The following is a 13,438-nucleotide window of genomic DNA, read 5'->3' on the forward strand; positions in this document are numbered from 1 at the left end:
GTGCTCCGAGTCAGACAGTAGGCTCCTATTGGATTTTACTTAACAACTCATGTGCTCAATGTGGATCTATAACTTGGTATGAGTGTTATATATTAACAGTAAACAAAACAGCTGTGTGTTAATAAATCTAGGGTGAAAGAAATGTGAGAGGGAATCTTTACAAGGTCAATACAGAGCTCCATTAGCTACCCTGTGTCCACAATTCAAATTGCATCCTCCTATCATTTATTAAAAGTCGGTGTATGTGTGAGAGTAGTAAAATGTTGATCTAATGACTTGGTCTTTTGTATCTCTCTCCATCCCTATGTCTTTTTCTTTGCCTTCTGCTCTGAATATGAGAGGATAATGAGCCCTGAGTGGAGAGGCTCTTACTGTCTTCACACATACACACCAAACCAAGCACACCCATGCATTAGGGTTGGAAATCACCAGAGGCCCCACGATACGATATTATCACGATACTCCTCACTTGAGGTCAATGATGTCACACAATCTCTGTGCTCTACACTAAGATCGTGCCTGGATAGCCTGTGTCCTCTATCCACCAAGCCTGCTCGCCCAAACCAGTCCCACCCGTGGCTAACTGATACTATCCGTGGGCTCCGTACTGATCTCAGAGCGGCTGAAAGAAAATGGCGAAAAACCAAAGACCCCGCCGACCTTAAGGGCTACCAATTGCTCCTATCCTCCTTCTCAACAAGCATCAAAGTGCTACCAAAACTGCGTTCTATAATAACAGAATTAGCAGTGCCACTGACTCAAGGAAATTATTTTCTACTTTTAAAGCGCTACTAAATCCTCCTCTACCTCCACCACCCACAAACTTTTCTGCTGATTCCTTTGCTGCCTTCTTCACAGGCAAAGTGGCGGCTATAACTAGCCAATTCTCTGAAACATTCAAACTCTGCCATTGTAGTAGTCCTACTACATCTTTTCCTCTGCCCTCCCAGGTCAGTGGTTCTTCACTCTCCTCGTTTACTCCTCTCACAGAGAGCGAAGTATCAGAACTCCAACTACATGCCCTAAGGTCAGCTAAAGCTGCAGCCCAATCCTCGGTTCTTCTCCTGCTTGACCTATCAGCTGCCTTTGACACAGTCAAACATAGGATCCTGCTATCCGCTCTCTCAGCAATGGGCATCTCGAGTAAAGCACTCCTGTGGTTCGAATCCTACCTCTCGGGGTGTTCCTACAATGTTTTGTGGCAAGGACAATTATCCCCCTCCCACTGCCTCTCCACAGGGGTGCCCCAAGGCTCAGTGCTAGGGCCCCTTCACTTCTCTGTTTACACCACCTCACTGGGGCCGATCACTTGCTCGCATGGCTTCTCTTACCACTGCTACGCAGACGATACGCAACTCTACTTATCCTTCACCGTCTCGGCACAGATCACGGACTGTCTCTCGGACATATCTGCATGGATGAAGGCTTCCCACCTTCAACTAAACCTCTCTAAGACTGAACTCTTGGTCATTCCAGCCAAGCAATCTATCCACCATAACATCACACTACAAACTGACTCCTCAGCCATCACTCCAACCAAGGTGGTGAGAAACTTGGGTGTCATGATTCATGACCAGCTGTCCTTTTAAGACCATGTTGGTGCTGTCTCCCGGTCATGCCGCTTTGCTCTATACAACATAAGGAAAATCAGGCCCTACCTCACTCAGTACGCCACCCAGTTTCTGGTACAGGCCATGGTTATCTCTCGCCTCGACTATTGCAATGCCCTCCTAGCAGGTCTTCCAGCTTGTGCAGTGAAACCCTTACAAATGGTTGAGAACGCAGCAGCACGTCTGGTTTCTGATCAGCTCAAAAAGACTCATGTCACTCCATTACTCAGTGGCTCCCCGTGGCCTCCAGAATCAAATTCAAGTCACTAATGCTTGCATACAGAGTGACTACTGGGTCTGCACCCATCTACCTAAACTCCATAATACAAAGTTACGTTCCTTCTCGGTCGCTACGCTCCTCCAACAAACGCCGCCTGGCTCTGCCATCCCTTCATACAAAGCAAAGCCCAATTCTCATCTGTGACAACGATGGTGGAACGAGCTGTCAAGCAGGGGCGTCCCTCTCTAACTTCAAGAAGCTCTTGAAAGAGAACACTTCTATCTAACTTCTAACCTCTAACATGCACGTCCTGATGTTGTTCCTCAAATGTAAGTCGCTTTGGATAAAAGCGTCTGCCAAATGAGTAAATGTAAATAAAGATTTATATTGCGAGCGATATATATTGAGATATATTGCAATTTATTACCTTTTTCCAACTTCCAATTAGGTCCCTAAAGTCAAACTTTGTAAGCATCTGTTTATCTAAAAAGATACATTTCTCTGTTCATATCACTTTTTCAGTCCTCTATATGGTCCTGTTAAGTTTTTCTAGTGGACTAAAAAAGCAATAGATTTTATTATTCTAGCACCAAAAAGTTAAAACTCCCATCTGCAATTTATATAATAAAATAAAGATACTTGGCATCCGTGTATCGATAAAGTATTGCCATGGCAAATATCACGATACTATGCTGTATCGATTTTTTCCCCCACCCCTACCATGCATGGACTGAGACGTGTGCACACATACACATGCATGCACTCACAGGGGAACATTAGCAAAATTAGAACGAGGATATGCAGATGGTGCTCATTAGGGTCTGCTGCCTGTCACTGACAATTTACACCAGCTAAAAAAACACAGAAGAGTGTGAACCTCCACCGTCAACCCCTTTTCTCCCTAACACCCCACTCACTGTTCTTTCAAGGTGAGGAGATGTGGCGTCATCCATGGGATGTGTTAACAGTTGTCCCTGTTATAGCTAAATGGAGAGATGTGAAATGCCAAAGTAAAATTGAAAAGCCTGAGTCAACACTTATCTAGACCAGAGCATGACATAAAAGCATGTGGATACAGAGTGACATTTAATTCATATGCTGGTGCAACGTTAATGGCAGTTCACCACAAGCTCTTTTCACCCCCTCTACTTCAAGCTAACAGTTTGATGAGCATCCCACTTCACAACACAGAGCTTCACAAAGACTCACTCTGGCTTTGGCTTATCCAATCTGCTACATTTGGACAGAATTTCCTCACTTCAATGACTCACAAGTTCTTACGCCACATATCATATTCTTTCCCAAAGTACCTATATAAACTGCCAGCACTCAGGCTTGCATTTCCAAATGATCTGTTCCAACACAACGGTATGTCTGATCTTTCAAAAGACAGTAGGAAGTCCACCTATAAGCCAGTAATTAGAAGTAGAAATGAGTGAGAGCTGCATCAAAAGATCATGGATTAAAAGGGTGTTACGTAAGAAAACACTGTGCGAAAGAGTGAATCAGCAAATACGTTCACATGTTTCACGGTAAGCATGTGTAGTGCTTGTGTGTGCTACCTACCTTCACAGGAAAGGCCGTGAGACGTGACCCCAGACAAGCTATCTTTGCAGACGTTGCAAAAGGTGGGCCGTGCATGGGAGCAGGCGTACCAGTTGTGCATCCCTGAGAAATGTTCCACATTAAACTGTGCCGTCTGGCAAAGAAGAGGTTAAAACAGGTTGGCGGCACTGGGATGACAGTCACAGAAAGGCAAGCACAGTGCACAACATCATCATGGCAATAACACGTACAATGACATATCTACTGTAGGTTTCATTACAAATGACTGCATATTACCGTTACTGACTGTCTTCATTGTAATTGCGAGCAGCACAATGTTTGACATGAAAAATAGAAATGACCTTTTCAGATTGAGTACATTAATTCCTTTGTATTAGCTTTCCCTAATATTTATAATTCACTTTCCCCAATGTCTGGTCTTACTACTCTATAGGAGCCTCATGAAGACGAGATCTGGGGAAATGCCTGGCAATGTGACTCTGCTGCTTCGTGATTTTACTAAAGTGACACCTGGTCAAAAGAAAAAAAAAAGGATGCTTCTATAACAGTTAAGTGTATGGAGAGAGAGAGCCCACTGTGCAGCGAAAGCTAATGTGAGCAGTGTACTGTACAAGTGTGGGCGTTGCGTCTGCAGTAGTTGGTGCAGCCCAGGACACACTTTGTGTCTCATAAGTAGAATTGTAACAGGTGCTTACAAAACTGGGACATTTAGATTCCTACACAAGAAAACACAGCAATTAAAATGGTGTGATGTTGACATCTCGGCACGGGTGCGTGTGCGTTCGCGTGCGCACATGTGTGCACCCTGTGATGTGTGAGCTCGGGGGGTGCTGCTGCATTGCAGTGCAGTAAGGGGGTAAGGGATGGGGTCTTATGTAAGATTTCAGTCCCAAATCAAAGCCATTAAAATGCAGTACTGCTTTCTTCCTGCGCTCCCCTTCTCCCCCGCACTTGCCACAACCCGTCGCTGTCAACACGAAGCCCAGAATCATACTCCTCTTACAGCTTTTGCTGACAGTGGAATATTAAGTTACAGTCAGTGTGATGAAAAAAAAATCCCACTGGGACAGTCGTGCTGATGGCCTGTTTTCTAGATTCTTCCAGAAACAGTGTCTTGGATAAAAAAAACTAGCATTAAAATGAGTGTTGTGGTAAGTGACTGGGGAGGCAGTCACTCCCTGTTTATGTGTTATCAAGTGAGTTATAAGGGGTAAAAGAATTGGGCTGTTGCAGAATAAGACAGTGATTTTTGATGGTCAACATGTGTCTGGTTTTTGTGTGTGTGAGTATACATAGTTTGATACTGATTATACTGCGTGCGTGTCTTCCTTACTGTATCTCTGACTGTGGCGGAGTACACCTGTGACTGTACATGTGCATCCTTGCGTGCATATGTGTGTTCGCCGGTGCTTTGGGGATCTGAATCTGAACATGAGGTTGTTGCTTCTGCATTAACAGCTTCGTAGAGCCCCCAGTTGCCTTCAGTGTACTGTATAATAAAGAATATCTGGTGAAAAAACAGCAACATCCCTGTCAAACTATCCAAAAGAGGATCCACCTTAACACAAATCTATTGTTCCTGCATCTCCTAACATTCCCCGCCTCTCTCCTCCATCTTTTCGCACCCTCCCCACCACAGACACAAACTTGCATGGATCTGTCTATGAGTTAAAGGGATTCTTACCTCGTAATGTTCTCTGGACTGGACGGACTTCAGTGAACTGATCCAGTCCTCCATCTCTTTCCGGTTCTCAGCACAGAGGATGAGCCTACGGAACGGAGTGATCACCTGGAGGGAGAGCGTGGGATGTGTGCACGGGAGAGTGAGTGAGACAGACAAGTGTGGCAAGAAAGAGAGAGATTAATGTTTCCAGTGCTCTCCTCCTCAGCCTGCGGTGCCACTGAGAGGAGAGAGTGTTCGGCTCTGTCTTTAAGGGAAGCCCCCTCCCTCTTCCTCTCTCTCTCTCCCTCTCATTAACTCTAGCTCTCTCGTCCCTTAACACCTTCTTGAGTATGTCTTTTCCTTTGCTCCAACATTTTTCTTTCTCAACCCTCTCTTTCTCTCGCTCTTAGCTCTTCATGTCGCTTTGAGGCAGATATGTACTGACAGGCGAAGCGCCTCAGTAAAGGCTAAGAGCTTCTCGCCCACCGCCTCCCCCTCTCTTTCCCTCTCTCTCTGTGTATATGTGTTTAAAGGACAGGCTCCCTGTAGATAACCCTACAGACATACACCACTCGCTCAACAACCCATCACTTATTTATGCTCTCTCATCTCTTCTTTCTCTCCATCTCTTTCTGGCTTCACATGTCCTTATGTTATCGCTATTTACCTTAGATAGAGAAGTGAGGCTGAATACAGGCACTGGTAACACACACACACTGACGGCAATTTCACGCTAATCAATATTCATGTACTAGCAGTGATGCTAATATTTCTTTCCCTCTGTGAGGAACGGTACGTATGATTAATTACAGTCCTAAACACGGACGTCCTCCTCTTAAACCTCCTGAATTTGAAGAGGTTTTAAACAGCTTGTTATTTCTGTTTGATTTGGTGGATTGTCTCATCAGACAACATGACATTACTGGGAACAAACTGCAACCATTTAAACGGTTTTAACACTGTGAATGATATTTACTAAACCTTCCGTATATACCAACAGACTGACATTTCTTGTCACTAAAATGTTCTATTTTACATTATATTAATGAGCCCAGCTGCAGCCCAGCTAATTAAGATCTGATCTGTTTTGCACAAGTCTGGAAATCAAAGTAACGCAAAAGAAAGTGCTTGAAATACTGGTTGGAGTGTGGATACTTTTGTAGCTGTAGTCTTCCTCAACTATTTGTGGAGATGTGTTTTATATCACCTAAATAATGGAATGTTATCAGCTCAATCAAAAGATCAGAGATGTAATTAAAAAGCCTTCCTGGAGTTATAAGATTTTTGAGTTTTGGAAACAAGATAATTGCTGTAAATACTAATCTATCAGGTATCTTTAATATGTACTTAATTGGCTACTTAATTTGTCTAACACTGGGCTGAACATCTCGTAGACTAACAAAAAAAAACATTCAAGCAGAAGGAAAAAGCTGCTGCACTGTTGCACTTTTGTCTGGTGTTGTGGAACTAAAGTGACCTTATATGCATATTTTAATTTCCTGCAACATTATTTACTGTTGTTATTACTATTCATTCTGAATCACTACTGGGAACAGATAAAGTCGTCTGTAGCTCTCTCACTCACTGTTTCAACTTGTTTGTGTCTGACAATGACAATGCCTCAGATTTTACACCTGCTTTCCCCTGGTATAGAATTTCAGGTACGTTTTCCTTTGCTGCAGAGGACAGCTGGCAAGGATAAGGACAAGTGGACAGCTGGCTTGTATAAATTTCAATTCCCTCCTCCTATATTTTGCATCTCTAAGCTGGAACACAATACAAACTGCATGAGCGAAAAAAATACAATTTAACAGATTTACCAATACAAAACCTCAATGTGGCAATTCAGTAAATGCAGGCAAAAGAAAAGGGGACAGTATAGTAGTAGAGTGACAGTGATAAATACGCCCCTTCACACAGAGTGTGCAGAGTTTGTTGTGTGTGTTGCTCATTGATTTTTCAACGCACATTTTAGACCAACTATTCACCATAATTTGAAGCCATACACTCGGCTGCTGTGGAGGTTCCTACACTCATAGTTGGATAAAAGTGCAACTGTGCAACCTACACATCATGTGGACTAAACACACCTCCATTAGTCAAATAAAAATTTAGTGAAAATGTGAAAACACTGACAGAACCTATATTCTCCTTCCATTCTGTGACGTTTCTGTTTACAGGCCTATTTAGACCAGCAGCACATGAGGCTTTAACAAGGTGTGGAAAACAGCAGGTGCACATCAAACACAAGTGCAAGTGTGTGTGTGCATTGTGTCTAATGTGCATGAGGGCAAGCATACATTAGGGGGGTTTCAGTGGAAAACTTTTACATAAAGAGGCACCAGCGTCAGAGCTGCAAAGATGCTAAGAGTCAAAAAAAAAAGTGCTGCGACAACTGCAAGTTGAGAAAACTGGGCGACACCTAGATGCATCAATATTCCCCAAAGAGAACATCTACACAGCATTTGGCTGCCACATCAGCCAATTAGAACAGAGCATGTAATCCTGTAGGATCATATGTTCATTGCAATCATGTATCCGTATGTGTGAGTGAACAACAAAGCAGGGTAATTTAAAATTGGATAGACAGCTAATGAAATAGCTCCCTCCAAGGTCAGAACTGTTAATATGGGTTGTAAGTGGCATAGGGCGTGAATTCTTGTGTCAATAATTACCAAACTTAAACACATGACAGCATTTTGAGAATTTGCTTTGTATTCCTGAGCATGTCCTGACTGCTGCGTTTCCACTGAAATTAAGTCATTTTGGTCCACACTGCCACTTTTTGTCTGTGTATTACAATACCTGCCAATCAATTTTGGAGTGATAAATAGATTGAATTTAAATTTTTTAATAATTTGTTTATATTTGGATCACAGATTTTACATTCATGTGCTAAAACACAAGCTATTTCATGTACTCTTCAACAGCCATGTTGGGAAAATACACATTTTTCCTCATAAATAAAAAAATATTTGACACATGGTCTAAAAATCTCCTTGCTGTCGACCTTTGCTGTCTGTCTTTTTATAACCTTCCTTTGTTTATACCTTATGAGACTGACAAGTGTCTCTGGGAATTCTTCTGAGAATGCTGACCGTTCAGTTTTGCTAAATGCTTAATCGAGGCATTATTTTGTTCACCTTTGATCGACACAATCTCAAATTCCATCGATTATAGTTTGGTCAAATGTCACAATTGCATCATAATCTCAGATGAGGCAAATGTATGTGATTTGATGCTGAGTATTTAAACAATTTAATCTCTCACAGCTCACAAAAGCAAATATTTGTTCCCATTTGTACTTGGACTGGGCCAGGGCAAACAGGTTGTAGGTTGTTTTATTTTATTATTTTATATTAGGAAATATCCCAAAAAGTCATGAATACCGGTTCAGTAGGGTACCGAGTATCAAAGTCATAGAAAGCTGACAATGATTACAAGTGGAGACACTATTTTTATTGTTATTATTATTATTATTATTGAACTTCAAACACCCACCTGGCCACTAGTTCCTTGATCAATCAACTTAATCACTCTTATAATCAATATGTTCCAAGACCTCTAATCAATGTCCAGTTATGCCTGAGCACTGAACAGAAGGGGCAGGCGGGAAAAAAGACACAATAAAAATCATGTTATCTCTCCACACACTATGCTTGTCTGTATGAACAGATTGTGGGTGTGTTGTTGTGCTTGTGATAGTGGTCCTTGCCTTAAAGCTAATCACATTAGCATTCTTCCTCCTTTTCTTAAGTCAGTGGAGGCAACAACTCCCAAATTATTGAAAATGTTGCGAGAAAGTGTCCTCGAGTGCTTGTCTGTCCGTGGGTGTGTTTGCAGTACATGTCAAACTCTCAACCAATCAGCCATTTACAATCTTCCAGCATGTACAACAAGAGTAAATCTGTTGTCCTCCCTCTTTCTCCTTTCTCGTTTACTCTCTCTTCAGAGAATTGTATGTTTTTCTCAGCAGTTAATCACAATACAGTTTTCCACCAGGAACTGTAAGGATTAGTGTGTGTTTGTGTGTGTGTGTGTGTGTGTGTGTGTGTGTGTGTGTGTGTCCATGTATGCACTGATGTGTGTATGCACATGCACATGGGCAAATTGATCCCTTTGGACATAAACCATCCTGTCTTGCTACGGGTGTATTGTGCCTCTGTCTGTCCGTGTGTATGTGTGTAGTGATAAGATTGGTTGCCAGGGGAAACAGGAACGGCTGTTTCCAAAAATGGCTCTAGGCATCCCTCAAGTGTGGAAAACCTCTCTTGATGACTGACCTTCAGAGCTGCATATATCAGATGTGTGTGTATGTGTGTGTGTGTGTGTGTGTAATGATAAATAAAACATGTAATTATAAGCCTCATCAGCTTTCTTTCAAATTCTTACACTATATGTCTATCTGCAGTAGAAAAATTTAAGAGTACTGCAAGATATTCTTTAAACATAAGGAAGGCCCTCCGTAATGATAAGCTGCCTATTACTCCTCATTAATTAAGTGTGACAAATGATAAAATTCAATTATTAGAGACAAAATTCTTCAAGTCCTGTCCTTAACTGGGACCAATTTATCTTCAAACTCAACCTGTAAAACCTGATATATATTTAGACTGCTTTGTCCCATGAATCTTTACAAACTAACTCTTCTTAAAAACATTCTCTTGATCCAGGAGTTTTAGCCAACTATGTCTAAACTTCCCTTTCTTTCTAAGATCCTTGAGAAAGCAGTCATCAATCAATTGGATGACTTTCTACAAATTACCTTCTAATTGCACCAGACAAAGGACTTGTCTCTGTACTTGTCTTGTACAGAGATAAATGTTAGAGACTCTAACATTTTATTGGCATTACTGGAACAGCATTAAGCTGGTTTAAGTTCTATTTATCAGATCAATCTCAGTTTGTACATGTTAACGATGAATCCTCCATGCACGCCAAAGTCAGTCATGGAGTTTCACAAGGATCTGTGATGGGACCAGTACTGTTCACTATATACAGTATATATTTCCTTTAGGCAATATTATCAGAAAACACTCCATAAACTTTTATTGTTATGCAGATGATCCCCATTTATATCTATCAAACAAGCCATATGAAACCAATCAGTTAGCTAAATTTCATGCGTGCCTTCAGAATGTAAAAACCAGAAAGACCTGAAATTTTGATGTTAAATTCAAACAAAAAACAAGTACACCAAGTACAAGGGATCAAGGGACCAAGTACAAAGTAATTGTGTGTTACTTTCGTCAGACGAAAACTAAACGAAATATATTCGTCAACAACCTTTTTTTCCGTTACTAAAACGAGACGAAGACGAGACGGTGACAATGTCCTTAAACGCTGACTGTTACTATCACATGCAACATTGCTGACGAAAAATTACGAGACTAAAATGTAATTCACAAAATAAAAATCTCTTTGTCAATATAATGAGGAGACAAAATATTACAGGCCATATTTTCTCCCTCTAAATTTTCACTTGAACAGTTTGAATGCTGGCCGACCGGGGCGACGCGTGGTACGCGAGGAAAATGTTACTGTACTGTGGAGGATGCGAACTCTGGTCATGAACACAACATGCTAGGAGAAAGAGGCGCTTAGATATTTGGTCCCATTTCAAATACAGTGAGGAGGACAAAAAAACTGAGTGCCTAATTATATTAGACGAGAAACAATGTGTTTGCCGTCTAATATGTCTTCTTATGTGGGGTATAAGATTTTTGGAATAAACACTATGAAGCGGCATATCAAGGCTAACCACCAGGAATTGAAGTAAGTTAATGTCTCCTTTGCAATAAAAATGAGTACAAAGCTAACATTCAAATATTACAAAACAATTTATCTATATGTGAGATGAGTGAAATAAAGACTAAAATTATAAATATCTCTATTTTGGTTCGAGCAGATTGACCAAAATGCTAATCAAAATTATACTAATGAGTTAGAAAAGACTAAAATAATGTTTAATGAGTAAAACTAGACTAAAATACTATTGATTTTCTTTTGACTAAAATCAGACTAAAATACCCAGACTTTTAGTCAACTAAAACTTTGACAAAAAAAATTGTATACAGTGGACTAATAAGACAAAAACTATCAAGGACATTTGACACAGACTGAGACTAAGATTAAATTTTAAAAAGGCTGACAACACAAGTCCCAAAAACCTGTAAGATGCATTATGTAAGATATAGCTACTCATGGCATTGCCCTGGCCTTCAGCACCACCGTAAGGAATCTCTGAGTTATCTTTAATCAGGACATGTCCTTTAACTCCCACTTAAAACAAACTTGAGGACTTTATTACACATTATTAGTACATTAGTACTGTTATTAATTTTCATTAATATCTGTACCGCTACCACCATTGCTATTGTTTTACATCTATATGTGGATATTGCGGCCACGCAGAGTCTAAGTTCTGCTCAAGGTTTCCACCTGTTAAAAGGGAGTTTTCCTTGCCACTGTCACCAAGTGCTTGCTCATGGTGGGAATTACTGGGTCTCTAAATATTATTACAAAGAGTACAGTCTAGACCTGCTCTATACACACACACACACACACACACACACACACACACACACACACACACACACACGACTAGTAACAGTGGTACGCAGATCCTGCATCCACTGAGACCTACAGCACAACATCAGAGGAGGTGGAACAGAACAGTCACAGCTGCTCACTCCCCACAACACACACATACGCTCTCACAGTTATTGTCTGCAGCTTTGCGTAAACTGTTAATATTAACTACACAACAAATCAGACCGCTGATGCAAGTGCACAATTCAAAGCGGATCTGAATTTCCTTGAGAATCATTTCATGGATTTAAAGTGGATAGTAATAAGCAAGCCAATCCAATAAGCATGAGTGAGTCAGTTAGAGAGGCAGTGCATCCCTGCAGAGTCTGTAATGAGTTTAGGGTTTGGGTTGGGCTGAGCTCTCCCTCACGTGGACCTCAAGGTGCTCCCTCACCACGCTACAGCGACACTCATTCTATATTCACACAGGGTCCTTTTAAACACACAACACAAGTGAAACAATGGCATAGACAACAACACAAGGATCTGAACACTCACATACATTTTACGTACACAAATGTCACACACACATACTCTTTCACATCTGTGTGTCAATGCATACCCGGTCATGGAAAATACATGCACCAATAGACACATGCACAGTTGTTTTTATCCTGAATCAGTTTCATCCATGTTTGTTTACTTGTTTTACTCAGAATTAAAAATAATTTAACATTACATCTGTTGCTTTTTTTAAACATATGCAACAATGATAATTACCCATGTTTAATTAACACATAAATAAATCAAATCAACCGATTTTGGTAGCTGCTGGTGAAGAATTTATAGTAATTGCATGACAATACTGGAGAAACGGAGCGAGATTGAAATTATTTCCCTTCTCTAACTACTTTATATTCATTACTAGTGACATTTAAGTATTCCCTGTGTTGCTAGGTCTAAGCGCCCTCTAGGACCCAACGTGCATGCCTCTGCCTCTGTGAAAACATAGGCATGCACGTTACACACACTGAGCAGACATCTGCAGAACTCCTACATGAACGAGAACAAATCGCTAAACATCTTAGCACAGCATGATTTCTCGTTCAAACCATCCAACCTGGTGGCACCAACCTGCATAGAGGACGCCAGCAGCATCACTCATTCTCAGAGAACCGACCGACACACCGTCAGACAGATAAAAACGGGATGCCAGCCAGCCAGACAGAGACAGCTAGTCAGACAGAGAGACAGACAGAGACAGCTAGTCAGACAGAGAGACAGACAGAGACAGCTAGACAGACAGACAGAGAGACTGGTAATTACTCTGCATAGTCAAAGCCCTGCAATGCATCCTCTGCAGTGGTCTGTCTCTCTCTCTCTCTCTCTCTCTCTCTCTCTCTCTCTCTCTCAGTCGAGACTACACAACCGGTCTGACGAAGCCCAGTCTCCCCCTGTCGGTGTGAGTGACTGTGTCTGGGCTGATGCATTATGTGTGCGTAGGTGCTGCAGGTAAGCTACCATTCAGCACGTCACATTACCTTTGGTTTTATGTTTCACTGCTCCTTCTCGGTCAGTCCCGTCTGTCCTGCCTGTACTCTCCCTCTGCATCCGTCTTTCCTCTCTCCCACTTCTCAATGCTCGCTCTACTCCTTCCTTTTCCTTTTACCCAGGGAGTATGTGTGCACGTGCAGTTAGAGATGGTGTGACATCACTCCAGGATTTCCTCTACCACACTACCTTGCCGTGTCTATTCCTTTGCCATCTTAAACTGCTCTGCAGTCATTCCCCATCAGTTAAAAAAATCATTCATTTAACATGCTCTATTTTTGTTGACCCCATCTCAAC

At 41.5% G+C, this 13,438-nt stretch overlaps 1 protein-coding gene across 1 annotated transcript in view; it reads right to left on the reverse strand.

The window, feature by feature from the left end:
• The window catches only part of dgkh (diacylglycerol kinase, eta), a 60,551-nt gene that overhangs the window by 26,361 nt on the left and 20,752 nt on the right, over positions 1–13,438 (reverse strand). The window contains 2 exon segments of the mRNA XM_038721376.1: positions 3,397–3,529; positions 5,081–5,185. Of these exon segments, the coding sequence (XP_038577304.1) occupies positions 3,397–3,529; positions 5,081–5,185 (238 nt within the window).

Source organism: Micropterus salmoides, unplaced genomic scaffold (assembly GCF_014851395.1).
Source record: "Micropterus salmoides isolate LMB-PRFRI ecotype aquatic unplaced genomic scaffold, ASM1485139v1 Ms_hic_scaffold_15, whole genome shotgun sequence".
Classification (NCBI taxonomy): Eukaryota; Metazoa; Chordata; class Actinopteri; order Centrarchiformes; family Centrarchidae; genus Micropterus; species Micropterus salmoides.